Here is a 20,510-nt window from a genome sequence, read left to right as displayed (position 1 = left end):
ACGTGGCCACACGGCCGGCTGCAGTGACCACAGAAACAGCCCCACGCCCCTTCCTGACCTTGCTGGAGGCCCTGCATGCTAGCACTGGGAAAGGAGTGACCTGCCCTGAGCAGGGTGTGGCTCTGGGGGCCGGGACCCTGGGAGTGGTACCGCCTGCTAGGCTCAAGCAGAGGCTACTTTGGAGCTGGGGGCAGTGGCTCCATCTTTCCCCTCCTCCCATGGCTGTTGCGGCCCTGGGAGTAACACTCACACTAAAACTGAAGGTCTGGCTGTGGGCATCTGGAGCTTAGCGTGAGCAGGGCCCAGGCTGAGCCATGCCTGGAGCTGCACCCCCGAGGGCCCTGGGCTCCCTGAGACCCAGGTCTGGAGGGGACTCCCATCCCAGGGCAGGATGTGAGCTCTCAGAGCCGAGGAAATCAGAGCAGGGTTAGAATAAACCATGGTTGGGACAAGCTTAAGCATGAATCACATACCCGTGCCTGTGTTCACACGGCTCCCTAAGGCCACCTGCCTGTTTGGTGCCTTTTGAACCGCATCCTGTGTGCACCGCTTCCCATGATAAATGAGGTTTTAGATTCGATTAGAGACATCCAGCAAGACTGGGGTCTGAAACCATGCATTCAGACTTTCTCCTGGAGCCCAGGAGGCAGCTGGAAGCCAGCTTCAGAGCACAGGCCATCGCAGACAAGGAACAGAGGACAGCAGCAGCTTGGGAAAGCCCGATGCCGCGTCGTATCCGGGCTGCCAGGGGAGCATGGTGGAGACAGAACAACCCATAGGACCCCACAGGCTCCTCGCTGCTGGAGGTGACCGGGGGTCCCGGACAGGAGGACTGACTGGGAACCTGGATAAGAGGCCCTTAGAGCCAGGACCCGCCACGTGGAAGCGTCCCAGGGCCGCTCTGAGAAGAAGGAGAGCGTGCACGCACACGGCTGTTCACGGCAGCACCGTCTGCACCAGCAAAGACTGGAAACAACAGCCCCGCACCAGAGAAGACCGGACGAGCGCACGGCTGGGGGCTGGCAGGCACTGTCAGCAGAGGGACATCGCTGTGGCTGCATCGCGCTGCCAGGTGGGAAGGGAGGTGGCAAAAGCACGGCCAGCCCGCTGCAATCTGTGCCGGGGACAGGGAGCAGACACACGTACGTGCCTGTGCATGGCGTGCCTGTGTATGCACACAAATTTCTCATTTCTCCTTTTCAATGAAGGATAATCCACAAAATTTTAAATTTGATGCTGCCTTGGTGGGTAGCATACAGGAAGAGAAAGAAAAGACTTTTATGAATACAAAATGCTTTGTAGATTAGATTATATAACTGGGTAAACATTTCACATTCATAAAACAATTATGTCAACATTTTAAAAATCAAACAGAATAAAATGTAAAATTAATGGCATTTTAAATAACGGAAATATTAGAGAAATGTGAATATCCATGCAAACGGCAGAGAGACCCTAAAGTTCTTTCAGTAATTATATTGTTCATAATGAAGCTGGTACTGTTAGCCTGAAATTACCTAACGACTGTAATGAGAGATGATTGATGAAGAGACGATAAACAGAACAAGCAAATAAATCATTACCTTAACGTCAGTCATTAGGAACCCAGATTTTTAGCAAAGAGAAAGTGAATCGAATATAGAATCAAAGAAATAAAACCCCCACTGTTCTAAATTTCAGTTGGAATTCTCAGTATGAACTCACAAAGGCCCAAAACACTGTCTTACCTGCAGCAGCACTGAGGACGCACAGAGTCCCTGGAAGGGCTCCCCCAGCGAATCCCGGGCAGATGGACCGGGGAAGGCCCCGGGGCCCGGCGCGTCTGGTGATGCGATGTAAGTGAGGAGGTAGTGACCGATGAAAGGCCGGGGGCAGGTCTCAGGGACACAGGGGCTCCCGATGGCCAAAGCGGGGACACTTGGGAGACAAAATGAGTAAAAAAGTATTGGGTTATCCCACAGTACAAAATACATGTGAACCTGCTGATTTCAATAAACATTAAATAAAGAGGAGAGACAGATCTCCTCTGCAGAAGAATTCCCAAAATCCACATACGGCCCTGTGGTGGGCTGCGTACAGCAATCGCGTCCCAGAGGGGACAGTGGGAAGGGGCGGAAAGCAGCCCAACGAGCGCCTCAGACCCCGAGAGGCGGCGTCAGGGGGAGGTGTGTCGCCAGCATGTGCCCTGATGCGCCAGAACAGACACATCTGTGGTCTTCTGCCCCCAAACCCAAAACCCCTCTCTGCTCCTGACGGGAACAAACCCAGCTGAGGAATGGTCTACAGGATACCTGATGGGTTCCCAAAACTGCCAGGGTCCTCAAAGCCAAAGAAAGTCTGAGAAGCCATCACGGCCAAGGGACGCCTAAGGAGATGGGATAGCTGAGTAAATGTGGGGTCCTGGGTGGGGTCCTGGGACAGAAAAGGGGCATTGGGGAACAGTCAAGTAAACCTGAGTGAAACTTGGGCTTCAGCTAATAATAGCATATCAGTATTGGTCCGTTCATCGTGACAAGTATACTAACATAAGGTGTACATAATGGGGAGACTGCTGCGCTAGCTTCACATTTTTTCTGTAAAGCTAAAACTGTTGTAAAAAACTATTTAAAAATAAAGCACAGTAATCGTGATGGATTCAAGCTTTCACATATGTTTTCTAAACATCCCTGAATTCATCATGACACTTTTAAAAGAATGGGTCGCTTTGAAAGGAACCAGTTCATTAATATGAAAACCGGTAAATTAAAGGAAAAAAGCAAGCATTTATCTGCACATCAGGGGCAATCAAAGAGTTGAGAAGAGGACGTTTCTGTTCGAAAAGTATTCCAGCTAATAAATGGAGAAGGAACAACACAAGTAGATGTCATTGTTGGACAGCCACCAAGAGGTGGAGGATGCAGGCAGTGGCCATCAGGGGCCACTAAAAACATTACTCTACAAGCTAATAGGAAAGGACCAGGCTGACCGTGCCTGAACCCACCCGTAAAGCTGAACGTCACCCGAAGACACATTCGGGGGCTCCTGATGTGGGGCCATGAAGCAACTCCTGTGACCTCCACCGGAACGTGACCCGGGGTCCAACCACCAGTCAGGGGTGACGCGACAAGACCAAGGGGATGCAGGGACTTCGTGTCTTCAGCAATGAACTGCAAGGGGAGAAAAGAGAAGCAGGACCTGCCGAGGAGAGAAGACGGAAGAGGCAGAGCGACCAGATGCGACGTGCAGATCTCATTCCTCTCCGATGCTGATGAACCCACTTCACCCGGGGACATGTACGGGACAACAGGAAGAATCTCAGCCATGACAGGGGTGTCTGATGATCTGAGGAATTAGAGTCACCTTTGAGGTGCGGTCGTGGTATTGTGGCTGTGTTTTTAATGTGAGGCTTTGACTTTGACTAAAAGATATGCCAGAGTGCTTCCGGGTGAGGCAGTGGGAAGCTGGAGTTTGCGTCCCAAGAACCCATGGCGGGTGGGCGGGCCACGGAGACAAAGGCCGCTTGAAGTCATCGTTTTTGGTGCTGGCTGACAGGCTGCCGCAGTCCAGTCTCTGCTTTTGTGTATTTGCAGAACATTTTTCCATAATAAAAAATGGTGTGACCTGAGTCAGAGAGTGTAACCTGTTCCAACTGGCTGCTTTTTCAGTAACAGACTATCCTTTGCCCAGGTTTAATTTACAGAAAAAATAAAAGTACAGAGAGTTCCCATACACTCCTTTACCCCAACCCACCCACCCATTTCCCCTATTTTAAACCTCTTGCATGGGTGTGCTGCATTTGAACAATTCATGAACCGGTATTAATACATTATTATTAACTGAAGCCCACAATGTATGTTGGGGTTCTCTCTTTGCATCACACATTCCGCGGTTCTGGACGAATGTATCACGTGTGTCCATCACAGTGTCACAGAGAGATCGTTTCACTGCCCTAAAAACCCCCTTCTCCGCCTCTGCATCCCTCCCTCTCCCCAACCCCTGGCAACCGCTGATCCTTTCATTGTTTTTTGCCATTTCCAGAATGTTATAGCATTGGAATCAGAGTATTTATACTGTTCCAACTGGCTTCTTTTACTTAGCAAGATGCGTTTAAGGTTCCTCCATGTCTTTTACTGGCTTGACAGCCTGTTTCCTTTTATTGCTAATACTTCTTTGGATGGACCACAGCTTGTTTATTGGCAGTTATGAATAAAGCTGCTATTAACATCCACGTGCAGGTTTCTGGGTAGACATGGGTTTTCAGCTTCTTTGGGAAAAAATAGTAAGGAGCGTGATTCTAGATCCTGCGGTGGGCGTTTGGTTTTGTAAGAAACCCCTGAACTACCTTCCAAAGTGGCGGCCCACCAGCGGTGAGTGAGAGTTCCTGTTGCTCCACATCCTCACCAGCATTTGGTGGTGTCAGCATTTTGATTTTCTAACAGGTGTGTAGTGGGACCTCAGTGTTGTTTTGGTTTGCTGTTCCCTGATGGTGTATGATACGGAGCATCTTCTCATGTGCGTGTGTGCCATGTGTGTATCTTCTTTGATAAGGTAACTGTTTAGATCTTTTACCCATTTTTTAAATGGATTGTTTGCTTTCTTACTGTTGAATTTTAAGACCTCTTTGTGTTTTGACTTGCCAGTCCTTTATCAAATGTGTTTTGCAAAGAATTTATCCTAATCTGTCTTGTTTTATCCTCTTGACGATTCATTTTGCAGAGCAGAATGTTTCCATCTCAGTGAAGTCCTAGTTGGCAATTTTCTCTTTAATGGCTAGTGCTTATGGTGTTATATCTAAGAAGTCGTTGCCAAACTCAAGGTCACCTAGATTTTCTCTTACATTACCTTCTAAGAGTTTTATAGTTTTGTGTCTTACATTTAGGCCTGTGACCCATTTCAGGTTAATTTTGGTGAAAAGGTATAAGGTCTGTGTCTAGGTTTTTTAGGGGTTTTTTGGATTTTTTTTTGCATGTGGGTGTCCCATTTTTCCTGCACCATTTGTTGAAAAGACTGTCTTTTGGCCATAGAATTGCCTTTGTTCCAATGTCAAAGATCAGTTGAGTGTGCGTGTGCGGGTCTATTTCTGGGCTCTCTATTCTAGTCTGTTGGTCTGTGTGTCCGTTCTCGCACCCTTGATTACTGTGGTTTTATAGTAAGTCTCAGAGCTGGGCAGTGTGAGTCCTCTGACTTATCCCTCTCCTTCACTATTGTGTTGGCTGTTCCGGGCCTTTTGCGTCACCATATATAAACTTTAGGATCAGTTTGTCGGTATTCACAAAATAACTAGCTGGAGTATAAATCAGCTTTTTAGGGGTCACCCTTAAATATAAGATTCATGCCAAATAACATCAGACATTGATGAAAGAAATAGTATGAAAGGCCGAGCCCAAAACTAGCATACTGTTTTAAAGATGGAGGAAGCAGATTCTGCAGGGAGAGTAAGATTATGAAAAGATATTATTAATATGCTCAGTAAGATCAAAGAAGATATTGCCTCCTTGAAGTAAGGACAAAATGCTTTTTTAAAGTAACATGCAGTACATCCGAAACCATTATAATATTGTGTATCAACTATATTTCAATAAAAAGGCTAAATCTAGTAACATTCAGAGAACAAAATAAGGGCTCTTGAAATTAAAAATAGAGCAGATATGAACATTTTGAGAGGTGGATTGAAAGATAAAATTGAAAAGAACCTCCAAGAAAGGTATGGAAAATTGAAGAGGAAAAATAGTTAAATCAGGGGACCAGTCCAGAAGGTCCACCATGTGCCAAATGTGAGGATACCTTAAAGAGAAAATGAAAGGAAGGAAACGACCAAGAAGTAATTGAAGGAGACTTCCTAGGACTGAAAAACTTAAGTATGGAAAGTCTCACCAAGGCACATCAATAAATTTCAGGAAATTTGAAACAAAGGGGGTATCTTGAGAGGTTCCCCAGTTCGGGGTTGGGGGCAGCCACGGGGGAAGGCAGGTGCCCAACAAAGTATCAAACATGAGTGGTCTCAGACCGAACAAACCTGGGAACTGAGATACAGACAGCTCGGAATTCTGAAGGCAAGTTATTTCCAAACTAGAAGCGCATGGCCTGGCATGTCATCTGTTTGGGCGAACGTCCCACAGGCCCTCAAGGAGTGTCTGCCCGGCAGTTGTTGGGTGTATTGTTCCATAAATATGAATTCGTTCACGGCACTTGTTCAGATCATTTGTGTCTTCATGGATTTCTTTTTGTCTAGCTGTCATATCAATTTGAGAAAAGAATATAAAATTTCCTACAATGTTTGCAGAGTTGTCTGTCTTCAATTGTCAAATTTTGCTTCGTTTTATTGAGGCTCTGTTATTAGGTGCATAAATGTTTATCACTGTTACGTCCTCCTTATAAATCACCTCTTGGATCATTAATAAATAACCTTTTTATTCCTGGCAGTGCTCTTTGCCTGAAGCCTTTTTTTTTAATAACAGCTTTATTGAGAGATATAATTTACACAGAGTCATGCAACCATCAACACAATCTAGTTTTAGAACATTTGATCACTCCAAAAAGAAATCTCATGCCCATGAATGGTCTCCATTCCCCCCACCCACCCCTTTTTTTTGCTATTGTGAATAATGCTGCTGTGAACTTTTGTGTACAGGTATTTGTCTGAACATATGTTTTCATTTCTCTTAAGAATGTACCTAGGAGTGGAGTTTCTGGGTCAAATCGTAATTCTTTAACTTTGTAAGGAATTGCCAAACAGTTTTTGAAGTGGTTGAAGTCTTTTTCCTCTGATGGTAATATAGCCACACCTATGGGAAATCTTTTTCCATTTATTTACTTTCAACCTCTCTGTCTGTATTTAAAGTTCACAGACAGCATATTTAGGTCTTTCTAATCCCTTTTTAATACTATCTGGTTTGTAACTGGAGTTTGATCCTAATATCACTTAATATAATTATTGATGCTGTTCAGTGCAGGTCTACCAGCTTGTTTCCTGCTTTCCTCTGTTCTCCCTTTTTGGCTCTATTTTGAATTATTTGATTATCTTTAGAACCCCACTTTATCAGGTTTCAGCCATACATCTTCACACTCTGTTTGCTGGCAGCTTTAGAGCGCAGCGCACATCCTTAGCTTTTCAGTCCGCTTAGTTAGAATTCCTACTGCACAGTTCACATGAAATATAAGAACTTTGCCCTCATAGGGATGCCTCTGCCTCAGCTCTGCCTTCTTTATGGCACAATTGAATGAAAGTGTGTGAAAGAAGGCCTGTGTCTCCGCTCTTCACAGAAGTTCCCTGAACCAAAGTGGGTGCCAGGCTCAGGATCTTGGCCTCTACCTATTTTTGTCCAGATTTTATAGTTGTTAACCTGCAAAAAAGTTGGTTGTAGGAGCTTACTTACCCTCCAAACTCAAATTTTACACCCAGCCAAATTACCGATTAAGTTTGCAGATAAAGCCATTTTCAAATAGGCAATGTCTCAAAGCCAAAAAAAAGTCATCTCCCAAACTCTCTGTATTGGGAAGCCACTAGAGGATGTCCCCACCAGAAATGAGGCCTTAGACCAAGTAAGCAAACACAGACATGGGGTCTGGAATCAGGCGACCCTGTAGAGAAGGCTCAGAAGGAAACCTGAGTGACAGCAGTGTAGACCCAGACCGAGAACAGTGAACCCGCCCTGTTCAGAGAAGAGCAGAAGTTTTCAGGCGCACTTTCTTCAAGATGATAACCTTTACAGAATACCTGACATATTGGAAGATTTTGAAAACAGATGTACCTGATTAGGAAGTGCTTGGTGTGAGTTACCGTCAAGTACACAGAAAGTTAAGCAACAGAAAACTATTTCACTCCAGGGAAAACAAAATGTACAAGAAAAGACAAGGTAATCGTAGTATACTGTGTGGTATAGCTGTGAATGGATATTACATAGAATGGCGGGAATCCGGGATGTCCATCTAGTTAGAATTACGATATAAACCAGAGGGTGGAAGTCCTGGGAAGTGGTGGAGGGGGAGGTGAAAGCAGAGGTGAATTAGTGGTTCTCAACTGAGAGTGACTTGGACTCCCCAGAGGACATTGGGCAGTGTGTGGGAACATTCCTGGTGGTCACATTTGGGGGGGAGGACGCATTGCCCACATCTAGTGCACAGAATCCAGCAATGCCACTCAACACCGTGCAATGCATAACAAAGAGCTGGTTCAGAATTGCAGCAGTTCTGCTTTTGCGAAACCAAGAGCCAAATCATCATTTTCTATACTGGTATGTCAGCAGATCTTACCTCAGATGTAAACACCCAGTAGCAACAATGTAAGCATGTTCATAGATGCAGCGACAGATACAGAACAAGTGGGCTGGAGGGTCTGGGGTGGAAGTGGGGCTCGTGTGGGTCCTGCTGGTTTTGTGACAAGCATTGTAGAACTCTGTCTCTGTAAACTACATAACACATACATGTTTTATATTTTAAATAACGGTTTAAGCAGTAGAACAGAATTATTTAGGAAAGCACAAAAGCGTGCAAAGGCAGGCCTGTATTCCTGTTCTCCACAGAAGTTACCTGAACCGTGGCGTGATAGGTGTCAGGCTCCGGCCCTCGCCCTCTCCCAGGATGTGGCCGTGGCTCCCTCCCTCCGTGAATCACCCCATGTCTGTACGTAAGGACGGCGCCTGTCCCTACAGTTACCTGGATCTGGGACTTGTGAACCGCTTGTTCTGCTGCAAAGCTACACTCCCAGGAGCCTCAGTACTTGGCTTTAGCTTCTATGAGTGTGGCAGGTGATCAAGGCACACACCTCCTCCTGGTGGCAGTGTGCCAGAATTGCAGGCTCAGGTTTTTGGAGGGACACACGAACCCCAGGAGAGTTCAAGATGCCAACCTGGGCACCTGAAGAGACAACAAGCATTTCACCTGTGCTGTCTTTGAGGTTTCTGTTGCCACGCGAGCAATTTGCGGCATCTGTTCTCAAAACAGCCGCTGGTTCCAAATTCTGAATTTTAAGTTTGTCTAAAGGAAGTTCTAAAGCACATCTCTGCTCTTTGCCCTCTGCCCCCGCTGCACTGGGGGGAGACTGTAGCCGAGAGTCCCATCCCGCCATCTCAGTCCCCACCCCATGCGTTCAGGCGGAACCGTGCTGCCTTGGGCCTTCACCTGCCCTTCATGTAGCAGGGTGGGCACTGTAGGCACCACAGCACATGCCAGCTGGCGCTTCTGTGCCCACACTGTCAAAAAGTGCTCACCAAGTACAGCAGCTGATCCACGAAAGTGCGGAGCCACACAGCCTGTGGCTCTGACCTCAGCATGTTTCCTGCTTCTTGGGAAGGACCCCACCCAAAGCTCATTTATTTTGTGAAGCAGGATGACAACTGAAGACAGGAGCGTTAGGGAGAGGCTGGAAGGTAAAGAAGAGCATCCGGGGCCCTGTGGCGGGGGTGGGCTCCCATCTGGCCGTGCTAGCAAGAGGCTGTCTGCCAGTCTGGGAACGCAGGCCATGCTTGTCCTCATGGGCAGGGAAGGCCCCGGGCACAGCTCCCACCTTTGTGTGCCCAGGCCAGGGAGGAACTTCTGGGACTCCCCAGGCAGGTGCATGCTGCAAAGGGGAGAAGGGGGGACTTGGACCCTGCCCAGCATCCTCTTTCTGCCGAGGGGCTCCCACAGCCCCAGGACAGAGGACAGAGGATGGGGGGCAGGTTCAACACCCACAGGCCACACAGAGACCCAAGTCGGGACAGAGGTGGGGCTTCTGGGAAGACAGTGTCTTCTCATGGAACCACATGCTGGTGCCCAGTGAGGGCCCTGCCAGGAGGGACAGTTAATGACAGGCCCGCTGTGAGGCATCAGGAGGTGGGGAGACCACATGAGTTACAGCTTCACAGCTCCTGCCAGGGGAGTTGGCTGGGTTTGAGCAGAAAGATGACAGGCAGAGAAGGAGCCGAGACAACTGGCTTCTTCAAGAAAGGGACCAGCCGTTCAGCCACCACCCGAGCCTGCAGGGGCTGCAGGAGGAGCCCACAGTCGGGCAGAGCCCAGGCAGGAGGGCCGGCACACTTGGCGAGGGAAGGGCAACCAGGACAAAGCCCCACGCACGGGGCAGCCTGAACCACAGACAGCCACTGTCCCAGTCTGCTGGGATGGAAGTCCGGTGTCAGGTGTGGGCAGCGCCGCCCCCCTGGGCTGGAGGAGCATCTGGTCCAGGCCTCTCTCCCGCAGATGGGGCTTCTCAGCTGGTAGAAGCATTGCCTGCCTCTGCCGTCGTGTTCACGTGGCATCTCCCTGCATGTGTCTGTGGCCGAATTTCCCCTTTATAAGGGTGTGGTCACGTGGGGTGAGGATCCGCCCCAATGAGCTCATACTAACCCAATCACCCGCAAGGACCCTGCTTCCAAATAAGGTAATGTCTCGGGGTACAGGGCTGAGAACTCCAACAAATGAATTTGGGGGCCACACCTCACCACTTAACAGATGAGTCTGGGGCCATGGCGGGAGGCACAGCCGGCGCAGGTAAGTGGGCAGGCTCTGGCCAGGCCCGGACTGACCCCTGGAGAGCAGTGAGGCAGGCACGGCGGGGCCGTCAGAGCCCCACCCCAGTAAGGTCTGCATGGGCGGTGGGTCAGGATGGACCCTTGTGCCGGGTGAGCAGGCAGAGCCCGTCATCGGGGCCCCGCCACTCCCAGGAACCAGGAGGGTCCTGGCGCTCCACTGTGCCCGGGGCTGGGGGGCTCTGCTCTTTGCCCAGAGCCAGGGCTGGGAACAGGCTGTTCAGTGCAGCCAAGGTCTCTGGCAGGGGGGCTTCCTGTCCCGGGGCAGTTTGGTGGGGGTCCCCACAGTGTGGTCTCAGGGAGCCGAGGGGAATCTGATGCCCAAGAACTGCCCTTTCCCAGAACTCAGCCTCCTAAATCACAGCATCTCTGACACTTCTACCACCCAGGTACAGGAACAAACCTCAACTCCCAGTCCAGGGCCAGTCCTGGCCAGGGCTCGTGGGAGGTCAGTGAAGACGATATTTAGTGGACCGGGCTTCACGGAGTCAGGCCCGAGGCTTGGGGCTCAGCGGTCGGCAGCGTGGACGGAGGTCAGAGGCCGAGTCCCCAGCAGCCGCCAGGAGCTGGCTTGGAGCCTGACTCCTCACGTAGCAGCAGCTCAGCCTTACGCAGCCACCGTCTCGCTGGGCATCAGGACGCTGGGTGGCGGACCTGAGTGAGGCAGCTCTGGCTGTCTGTGGGCCTCGCCCCCCTGGGACACGTCCTGTGCAGGGCAGCTGAGCCTACCTGCCTTCTGCGGGGCCAGCTCCTCACCTCTGTCCCCCACAGCCTCATAAGGTGCTGACTTCAAAGCTTTGGCAGACGGATAGCTGGAAACTGTCTTCACTGCGGGTCGTCTCCAGGGGCAGCTCCCCACGGCACTCTGTCCCCCCGGGGGAGCCTCGCTGGCATCCCAGAACCTCGTGAAGGGGCCTCTTCTGCGCCTTCCATGCTCGCCTGCTGTGGCCCCCCAGGCGTCTTGCTGCCCCACAAGCACGCCAGGCTTTCCCGCCTGGGGACCCGGCCCCCACTGCGCCTCTTGCCCAGTCCTGGTTTCTGGGTGGCGCCCAACACACCTGAGATCAGATCTGTTCGTTGGCATGTGGACACAGACCTGGGCATCTGGCCACCGTGAGCACACAGGCCCCCGAGGCGGGCGGACTGTCCCCCAGGGTGGCCTGTGTCTCCGGGATTTCCATGGGCTTTCAGAGCTGAAGTGTTGGTGGGCGAGGGAGGGAAGGAAGGAGGCGGGGAGGGCGGACAAGTTCCAGAGCGGATCGCTGCGCTCCTGCGCTGCCGGGAGGGGCGGGGGCGGCCGGCGGGGCGCAGGCTGGCATGTCTCTGCGGGGCGAGGGCTTGGCGCCGCCCGCCTCCTTTCCTGGTGGCGCTCTCCGCTGCCCTTGCCCATCCAGCTTCTCTGCTTCCTAGATTCATCTGGTTTCCTAGTTACCCTGAGAAAATCAGAAAAGGACTAGGAACCCTTTACAAAGACCACCACCCCCACCACCCAGAATTAGGCAGGTTTCCCTGCAAGGGCCCCTCCCCGGACCGCCCTGCCCCAGTGGAGGGGCGCTGAGCTCCAGACCAGCAGGGTGGCCAGCCTGCCAGTTTGCCCATCTGAGGCTGACAGGGCTCCCAGGACACGGGAAAGCCGGGATGAAGTGGGACAAGCTGGCCACCGAGGCATTGAGACAGCAGGGCAGACCCATGTGTGCCACCCCAGCTGCTGTCTGTGGGGACGCACCAGGCCTTCCCGACACGTCTGTGGCCTCACTGCACCTTAGGGGGTCCACAGCAGGAGAAAGGACAGCAAAATGGGGACTGGCAGTCACGGGGATGGGCGGGGTTCCAGGCTTCTGTTTTGTCCTTTGCAGTCAGAGTGGGCATCTGTCTCCAGAGACGGTGTGTGGAGTGCTTGCGAGCTTGGCCATCCTGTGGGTCTGTTCGCTGCCTCCCTCCGTGCTGGCGGACACGCTGGGCGCTGTGGAGGTGGGGGATGCTGGAGCCCACCTGGAGGGCCCGGTTCGGTGGGCATGAGGGTGGGACTGGGGCTGGAGGTGTGAAGCCCACCTGTCCGGGTGCCCAGAAGGCATGGCTTGTGGGGTGCTGCCCCCAACCCGTCTCCATTGCCCTGGTGGAGCACTAGGTGGGACAGCGGACTGAGCAGGTCCACAGCTGGGCTGCGCTCTCTTGAGAGGCAGAGACACTGTGTTCAAGGCCCAGCCCACTCCTGCCCAAGGGATGTCACCTTGGGTCCATTTCTACTTCTGTGCTGCATATATTCGCCACACAGTGGGAACAGTGGCAGTGAAGGAGGAGGTAACGGGCTCCGAAAGGTGCCAAGAGCTCCGTGACCGCCAGGTGGCCCCAGTGGGGGCAGTGTCCCTGGGGCCTGGAGCAGCTGTCCCAGCTGTAAACTCTTAGTACCTTGTCAGCCAAGCTTCGTGTCTTTTCTGTGCCGGGTAGGAGAGAAGTGGGGAGGGCGCATCTGGAGAAACGGGCCAGGGCAGTGCCAGGTGTGCCCCCAACACATGAGCTGCCGGCAAGCGTCCTGTTCTCTCCTAAGGAGAGACTGCAAAGCCAGATGGTTGGAACCCGCACCCTGGAAATGTCGCGTCAGGCACCCTGCACCCCTGGTGACCGGGAACTGCTGGCTCTGCCTGCGTGAACGCCTGAGGCCGCAGGGGTCCGATGGGGTTGAGCACCAGCATCTCGTGAACCCAGGGACGCGGCGGTGGGGGGGCCCACACCGCCTCGTGGCCACCGTCCTCTTGGTTCCCCGAGAGCTCAGCAGTCTTGGGATGTCTGCCCCCCTTTAGGAGGCAGCCTGGTCTCTGCCTTGGGGCGGGCGTGTGGCCCTTCCCATCCCATCCACCACCTCACTGACCTGCCCGTCTTCCTGCAGGTAAACAATGAGAACGTCGTGAAAGTGGGCCACCGGCAGGTGGTGAACATGATCCGCCAGGGAGGGAATCATCTCATCCTCAAGGTGGTCACGGTCACCAGGAATCTTGACCCAGATGACACTGCCAGGAAGAAAGGTACACGCCCCGCGCTGCCCCTGGGATGCGGGGCCTCCCCTCCAGCCTCCTGTGCTTGGACACCTTCTGCACTGTCCCCCACCTCCTCCCACTGGGCGTCTGCTCCCCACCAGAGTAGAAAAGCAGCCAGATGGGACATCAGGAGATGATGTGGCCGCACCTGCCCTGTCCCAACCCTGGAGGCCTGGCAGGGGGGCTGTTGCTGGCCTCACCACCTGGGGATGGCCAGTCAGCCTTCCCAGCACAAAAACACAGGCTTGGGCCGCCTGTCCTGGGTCGTCCTGGGAGTGTGGGGCGGGGTGGGCGGCTCTGCGGCCGGCCGTGTTCTCACCTGCGTCTCTCTGTCTGCCCTCAAGCTCCCCCGCCCCCCAAGCGCGCTCCCACCACGGCGCTCACCCTGCGCTCCAAGTCCATGACCTCAGAGCTGGAGGAGCTCGGTAAGAGTCGCCCGTCCGGCCTGCCCTGTCGCCAGCACGTGGCCTCCATGAAGCCCAGTCCCTGCATGGCCCTTTGCTTGCCTGCTTGCCCCCCTCCACGCCCGAGCCTGGGCATAGCACCAGGAGCCCCCCTGGCTGCCAGCAGCTCCCGTTGGCATCCGCGTTGGAACCCCGTGGCTCCGGGGTGTGGTTACTAGCTTTGCCTTTTCTCTTTCTGGCTCATCTAACATTGTTTTGTTTTGAATTTTTGGGCCTCTCACTAGTGGATAAAGGTAAGTGGCCCCACAGGGTCCTCCAAACAGCTCCCGCTGCGGTCTAGGGATCCCCCCAAATTCCGGCTCAGACCAGAAAGGTCCGGCCCTGGGCTTGATGTAGGTGCAGTGTGGCGGCAGGGCTGCGGGCTGGCGCCTCTCTAAACGTCTGCAAGGAGCAGAAGGGGCTCTGGCCACAGGCCCATCGTGCAGCCTGTGTGGGGATACGTGCCACAGTGTGGGCCCAGGGTGCAGCACTGTGGCAGCTTGACAAGAGGGTGACCCTGGAGCTGGTGGCATGAGCCTCCCAGAAGCTGGCTAAATGCCGTTTGGGGGCATCACCACGGACCCAGGGACACCTGGTGGGGAGGGTGACACTGACCCACACAGAAGTGGTGGGCAGGTTGATGAGCTTGCTCCACTGGAAGGAGGGAGAGGGACTTTGGGGCAGAAAGAGGGGGCATCTGTGTGCTCTGTGCAGGGCACTGCAGGGGACGCAGACCCTGAGCCCACAGCCCAGCTGCCAGGCCCACCTGCTCTGGTGGGCTGAAGCCTGGGCTCTCCTCACTGGCGTGTGATTTGATGTTGCCTCCCTGGCATCCTGCCTTCACTGGGAGCCCTCTGGGCCTGCCCCCCACAGAAGGGACAGAGCAGCCTTTCCTCCACAGTGGGTGGGTCGAGCAGCAGGTGTCCTCCTGACGAGGCCCTCTCCCCAGTCTCTGTTCTGGGGCTAGAATCGCAGCTCACACTGAGCCTTAGCCTTCCAGAAAAGACCTGCACTGTTGCGTGCCCACCCGCCGCCCAGACGCACTAGCTCCCCACAGCCCCTTTTCTTCTGGCCCCTCCTTTGACCCCATCGTGTCCCTCCAAACAAGCCTCAGCAGGACAAGCCCACTATCCCCTGCACCTGTGGTGGCACCTGGTGTGGGTGACAATGTGAACTACTGCTTATCCCTCGTGGCTGGCCTCCCCGACGAGGGACCAGCAAGCAGCTTGTCTTTCAAGTGGGGCTGCACTAAGGGCAGCTCAGACAAGGGGGCTCTGCGCCATCCCCGAGCCCTCAGGAAGCAGGTTTATCAGTGAGGCGTTTCCAGAGAAGGCCACAGGGAACGCACCTGCTCTTGAGAACCCCGGTCCCCGAGTTGGCCCCCTGAGCTTCAGTTACCGCTTCCCGGCCCCCGAGTGAGGCAGGCCGGCCCAGGCCCTGGTAAGCCCTGCCACCCTGGGACTCACGCCGCCCTTTCTGTTTGCAAGCCTCCATCCGGAAGAAGAAGGGTAAGGGGCGAGCCCGTGTGTTTCCAGCCCCTGCCCGCACACCCCGCGGACGGGAACCCTCTGTTGGCGTGGGTGTGGCGTCTCAATGTGCCGTGACCCGTCCCTTCTCCTCCCCGTGCCCGCCCTCCAGAGCGTGTCCGTCTGACTCATTCCGTCCGCTTCGCTCCCCCTCTGTGCTCCCCCGCGATGTTCTTTGTTTCCCCTGAGCTGTGTCCTCCTGGGGCCCCGGGCCGCCACAGCCAGGCAGGCAGCCCCTGAGCTCCATCCAGCCCTCTGGTTGTGAGGGGAGCCCCTGCAGATGGGGAGAGGGCTGGGTCCCTGACCACTGACCCGGTCACCATGGCAAGCGCGGCGTGCTCCGCCCCGAGGAGAGCTGTGCTGGGACGGCAGGGGTGCCCCTCCCCGCCCGGGGCTCAGGTTCCTCCAGGAGCACCAATTACAAGAAGTGCCATTAGTTCAAAACCTCTTTGCGGGGAGTATCTGAAACAATGCGGTTTCTGAAACCCTGGAATCTGGGCTGGAAGGTCTTGGAATCTACGTGTAGCATCTGGGGGCTGGGTGATAGGTCCCGGAGCCCCAAGACAGATGCCTGTCTGCCCGGCTCCTCAGCGCTGCCCACCGCATCTGCCTTTCTTGGGAGCAGTCCCGAGCCTCCAGCCCCAGGGGCCGCCTGGGAAACTCCCGCTGGGCTCTGGGACCAGCCACAGTGCCAGTCATGGGATGGCTGCCCAGGACACAGACTTGCCTGGGCTTACGTTTCTCTCTAAACTGCCCTCCATCCAAGGCTGACCCCTAGCTGGCAGGAACGGCCCCTCTGTCCACCACACCATTCTGAGGAAGGCCCCCCACCACGGGCTTCCAGGAACCCCGACACCGTAACGGCTGGCCGAGGAAGCCGGCTGTCAAGGAGAGCATGTGGCCTGCCCGCACCGGCCCCACCCACTCCGCCCTCCTCGCCAGGGGCGCCTGCAGCAGCCAGACCCCAGCCTGTGCCGGAAGACAAGAGGAAGCAGCCCGGCCAGCACGGGCCAGGTGGGACCCACAGAGGAAGGCCAGAGCCCTGGAGGGCGGAGACCCACCTTCCTTTGAGCAGCAGAGAAAATGACACAGATGTGGAATCAAATGCCCCCCTCTCATATTGCCTGACCCCAGGTGGAACAGAAGACAGGTGTGTAGGCAAGAAGACCCCAGCGGGCCGGGCACCCCCAGCCCTCCTCCAGCAGCAGTTTGTGCAAGGCCACGCCGGAGGGGTTGAGCCCTGAGCCAGTGGCTGCCGTCCATACGAGAGGAGATTCGGGAGGGGCCACATGGGGATGGAAGTAGAGGCTGGGGGGACGTGTCCACAGCCCTGGGATGCCTGGAGCCCCGGAAGCTAGGAGAGGCCGGAAGGGCCCTCCCCTGGAGCTTCCGGAGGGGGCCAGCCTCCTGACACCTCGATCTTGAAACTCTGGCCTCAGACTGCGTGCGATGCATTTCTGTGGTCTCAAACACCCAACTTGTGACACTCTGTCCCAGTGGTTCTAGGAAACAGACACCAGTAACGTGACCTCAGGTACCAGCTCACAGCTCCCGAGGTCCGGCTTCTGCCCACCACCAGTGGAGGACTAAGACCCCTAGTCTCTAAAGGCTCCTCATGTTCCCGAAGACCGTGCTCGTGACCAGGGCAGGAGCCAGGCCAGTGGGGGACCAGCTACATGGGGCACACATGGCCCGTCTCCTGGAAGGCATGGGGCCCGGCAGAGCACCTGGGCCAGGCACAGTCGGCCTTTCTGTGCCACCTGCCAGGGACAAACCAGAGGTGGGCCGGTCGGGCTGCTGCTCCCCACAGGTGCTTGTCTCTCCCCTCTGCTGCTGCTGGAGGGGGGGCTCTGGGAGGGGGGCCATGTCCCCCTGCCCCCATCATGGCCGCGTGCGACCTGGCAGATCCCCCTCCTCCTCTCCCAGGGCACCTGCTCCCCACACCAGAGAGTTTGCAATTTAGGGACAGTGAGCACCATGTCTGTCTTCCAACAGACTATAAGCACACCTAGAAAATCTAAATACGGGGTTATTTCTGGAGTGGGTTCATCAGCCCCTGATTGTTTCTGAAGCTTGAGCGGTGTTCAGGTCTGTGTGCAGGGTTACTTTCATTCACAGAGTCCTTCGTTCAAGACTGCAGGGGGCTGGACTTGCTGGCGCTCCTCATGTGGAGTCCGCGAGCAGAGACCCAAGTCCAGGCTTTTATGAATTAGGCACAAGAACCCTCACGAGCCTGGAATGAGAAGCAGGACCCCGCAGGCTCACAGCTTTTCCTAAAAGCCTTCAGTTCTGGTAAACAAACCCTCAAAGAAGAGGGCTGGGCAGAGTCCTGAGTCCCTTTAGACAAGAGCCAGGAGGCCCCTGGCCCCCATGGGAAGCCACACAGGATCCCTTCTTTCATTTGCTTCTCACAACCACAGTGCAGCCCCCACTGGAAAAGGAGCGGCAGCCCCAGCCTTACCCCCGGACGGGGACGCTCTCCTGTGTTCTGGTGTAAAAGGACGTTGGGGGGGGGTGAAGGGCAGAGGTTTAAAACAAAGATAAGGATGGCCACGTTCAAGGTGGCCACGGCTCCAGGGGACACACCTTCAACTTCCCAAGCCTGCCCCCTCGACACCTGGCAGCTGTGGTGTGGCAAGTGCCCTGAGCTGATGCACCCCCTGCTCTCACTCACCTGGACTGGGCAGACCATCCCAGTAGGAGCCCTAGATTCCGCTGCCCACCAGGGCCTGGCATCCTTCAGCCACAGCCGGAGTGCAGAGGCTGGGGGCCCGTGCTCCCGCCTGGCTCCACACTCCCCCCTGCATCGACCTTAAGCACCTCAGTCCCCAGTTCTCTCTGCAAAACGGGAGCAGCCCCCGCTCCCCCCACCCCCCGTGGCCAGCGCTTGCAGGGCGAGCAGCAGGATGGAGGCAGTTCCCACCTATTCACACCCATCATTCTAGGCCTGTTTTTGGGGTGCCTGCCACATGCCATGCCCCAAGATCAGTCTGCTGCCTGCCCGCCGGGGTGTGTGAAGACTCCAGGGGTGCTCAGGATGTTGGGGGTCGGGGTGAACAAAATCCCTGCTCCTCGGGATGCCCAGACGCGGCCAGCCACATTGTCATCCACTGTGCCTCCCACGGGGTGTCCTGCTGGGTGCCAGGCGCTCCTGCCTGGGCGCAGTACCGCCTTCGGGGGACATTCCTGGAGGCCCCCGGGGGGAAGCCCGCTGTAGCTAAGGCTGGGCTGAGAGCACCTGCGGCCGGAGCCCCAGCCCCGCTGAGAGGCCCAGCCACCTGCCCTCGCCCGAGGAACGCCTGCACTCGGCTGAAGCGAAGCCGACAGCCCTATGAGAGGCTTGGCTTCCGGGGATGGGCCGCTCAGACCCCAGAGTCCCCGTCAGCTCGCTGCAGAGGTCAGCCGAGCATCACCTGGGGGCTTGGCTGGAAGGACCCTAGCTGTGCAGCTGTCAGAGCACCACTGGGAGAAAGCCCTGCAGAGAAAGGGGTCCCAGCGGGGGTGGGGGGTGCATGGTGGGCACGAGGAATCCAGCAGAGAGAGGAAGAGGGCAAGCAGGGAAGTGAGGGGCCGCAGGCAGACCGGCCGAGGCCCTGGCGAGGACAGAACGCGTCAGTGGGCGGTGAGGAGGAAGGCGGAGGCTGAGGACCCAATAACTAGCTGGGTGTGGGTGTTTCTGACTAGTTCCCTAAGGGGCAATGCCTGACGGTGTCCCCCAGTATCCAGGAGGGGAAGGAGGGCCCTGAGGAGGAGGCGGGCCCCAGAGCCCGGGGGTGGGCCGCAGAGAAGGGACAGGCCTGGCCTTTAGCCAGCAGGCGGGGAGGGGCCGGGCCCCATGCTGCCTCTGCCCGAAGTCACGGAGTGCGGCGTGCGCCCGGCTGGGCCAGCATCAAGTGTGGGCAGCGGGTGGCTCGGGCTCACAGGCCCTCTGCTACTGTGCATTCCCCTTCCTGACCTCTTAACCCCCAAAAGAGCAAACACCTTCCTAGGTCACGGGCCAGACAACAAGGCGAGGGTGGGATCTGGGCTCCCCCCGCCCCGCACACCCCTCCCTCCTGCGCTTCCTCCCGGGCTCTGGGGGCTTCTCTAGGGCCTCTAGCTCTTGGGAAGCTGCCAGGACACACGGCCGCCTCAGTGCAAGGAACAGTCTGGCGCGGGAGCGCCCGTCTGCTCCCTGACACCCACAGCCGCACAGCTCAGGGTCTGGACAAGCCCCCGGAGGCCTGGGTCATTTTGGCAGCATGCACTTCACAGGGACTCACCAGACCCCAGAGAAGGCTGGGGCTGCCTAGGAGGTGGCCTCAGGCTTGTAGACAGAACATTCTGGGTAGCCTGGGGGGTGAGGAGAGTTCCAAGGTCCAGAATGGGATGCCCCCGCTGGCCCTTCCTCATGCAGATTTCACCCACCCCACGGCTGCTCTCCGGTAGGGCCGCTGGGGGCAGTGCTGCCTGCCCAGGACCCTTGCTGTGTAGGTCTCAGGACCAGGCCCAGTGTGGACAGCCCTGAACACGTATGTGAACTCATACAGCCCAAAAAGTGAGGGTGTCAGGGTGGTTCTAGAATGTACTTCAATTTTCAAGTTTCAAGAACATTTAATTTAATGTCTTACATTTAAATTTAAGAGAAAACTTTAAATTTCTAGTCACAAATAACTAACTCTAAGCCGTCGTTTTCACAAATGTCCATCTTCTACCTTCAGGTTAGAAGTGGGGCTGTTCCCCTGCTGCCTGGGCAGCCTCAGCCTTGCATGCCAGGCCCCTGTGTCCTGGCAACTGCATCTGGTCACAAAGAAACGCACCTGTGAGCTCCTAGAAAGAAAACACCCAAACATTAGTCACACCATCAGTACGAACAGCCCTCCCGCTGAGGAGCCTCTCGGGGGGTCCGGGCCCCTCTGGGGAGGGTCTTCGTCTCCCATCTTGTCCGCGTGCACCCCTCCTGGGCTGAGGGCTCGGGGAATGGGATCTTGGCGGGGGGTGGAGGTGGGGGCACGGGGCGGTGCATGTGGCGGAGAAGCA

The 20,510-nt window shown here is 55.6% G+C and overlaps 1 protein-coding gene across 7 annotated transcripts in view; it reads left to right on the top strand.

The window, feature by feature from the left end:
• The window catches only part of SHANK2 (SH3 and multiple ankyrin repeat domains 2), a 471,338-nt gene that overhangs the window by 432,420 nt on the left and 18,408 nt on the right, over window positions 1–20,510 (top strand). For 6 of the 7 annotated variants that reach the window (XM_073217285.1, XM_073217283.1, XM_073217284.1 and 3 more), the window contains 3 exons: window positions 13,375–13,510; window positions 13,867–13,947; window positions 15,453–15,473. In XM_073217285.1, coding sequence (XP_073073386.1) covers window positions 13,375–13,510; window positions 13,867–13,947; window positions 15,453–15,473 — 238 coding nt within the window. The remainder of the gene's footprint in view (window positions 1–13,374; window positions 13,511–13,866; window positions 13,948–15,452; window positions 15,474–20,510) is intronic. The other variant, XM_037011439.2, reaches the window with a different exon arrangement.

The sequence above is a fragment of the Manis javanica genome, chromosome 11, assembly GCF_040802235.1.
Source record: "Manis javanica isolate MJ-LG chromosome 11, MJ_LKY, whole genome shotgun sequence".
Taxonomy (NCBI): domain Eukaryota; kingdom Metazoa; phylum Chordata; class Mammalia; order Pholidota; family Manidae; genus Manis; species Manis javanica.
Note: the sequence above shows the minus strand (reverse complement) of the source record. Positions and strands in the feature narration are given on the sequence as shown.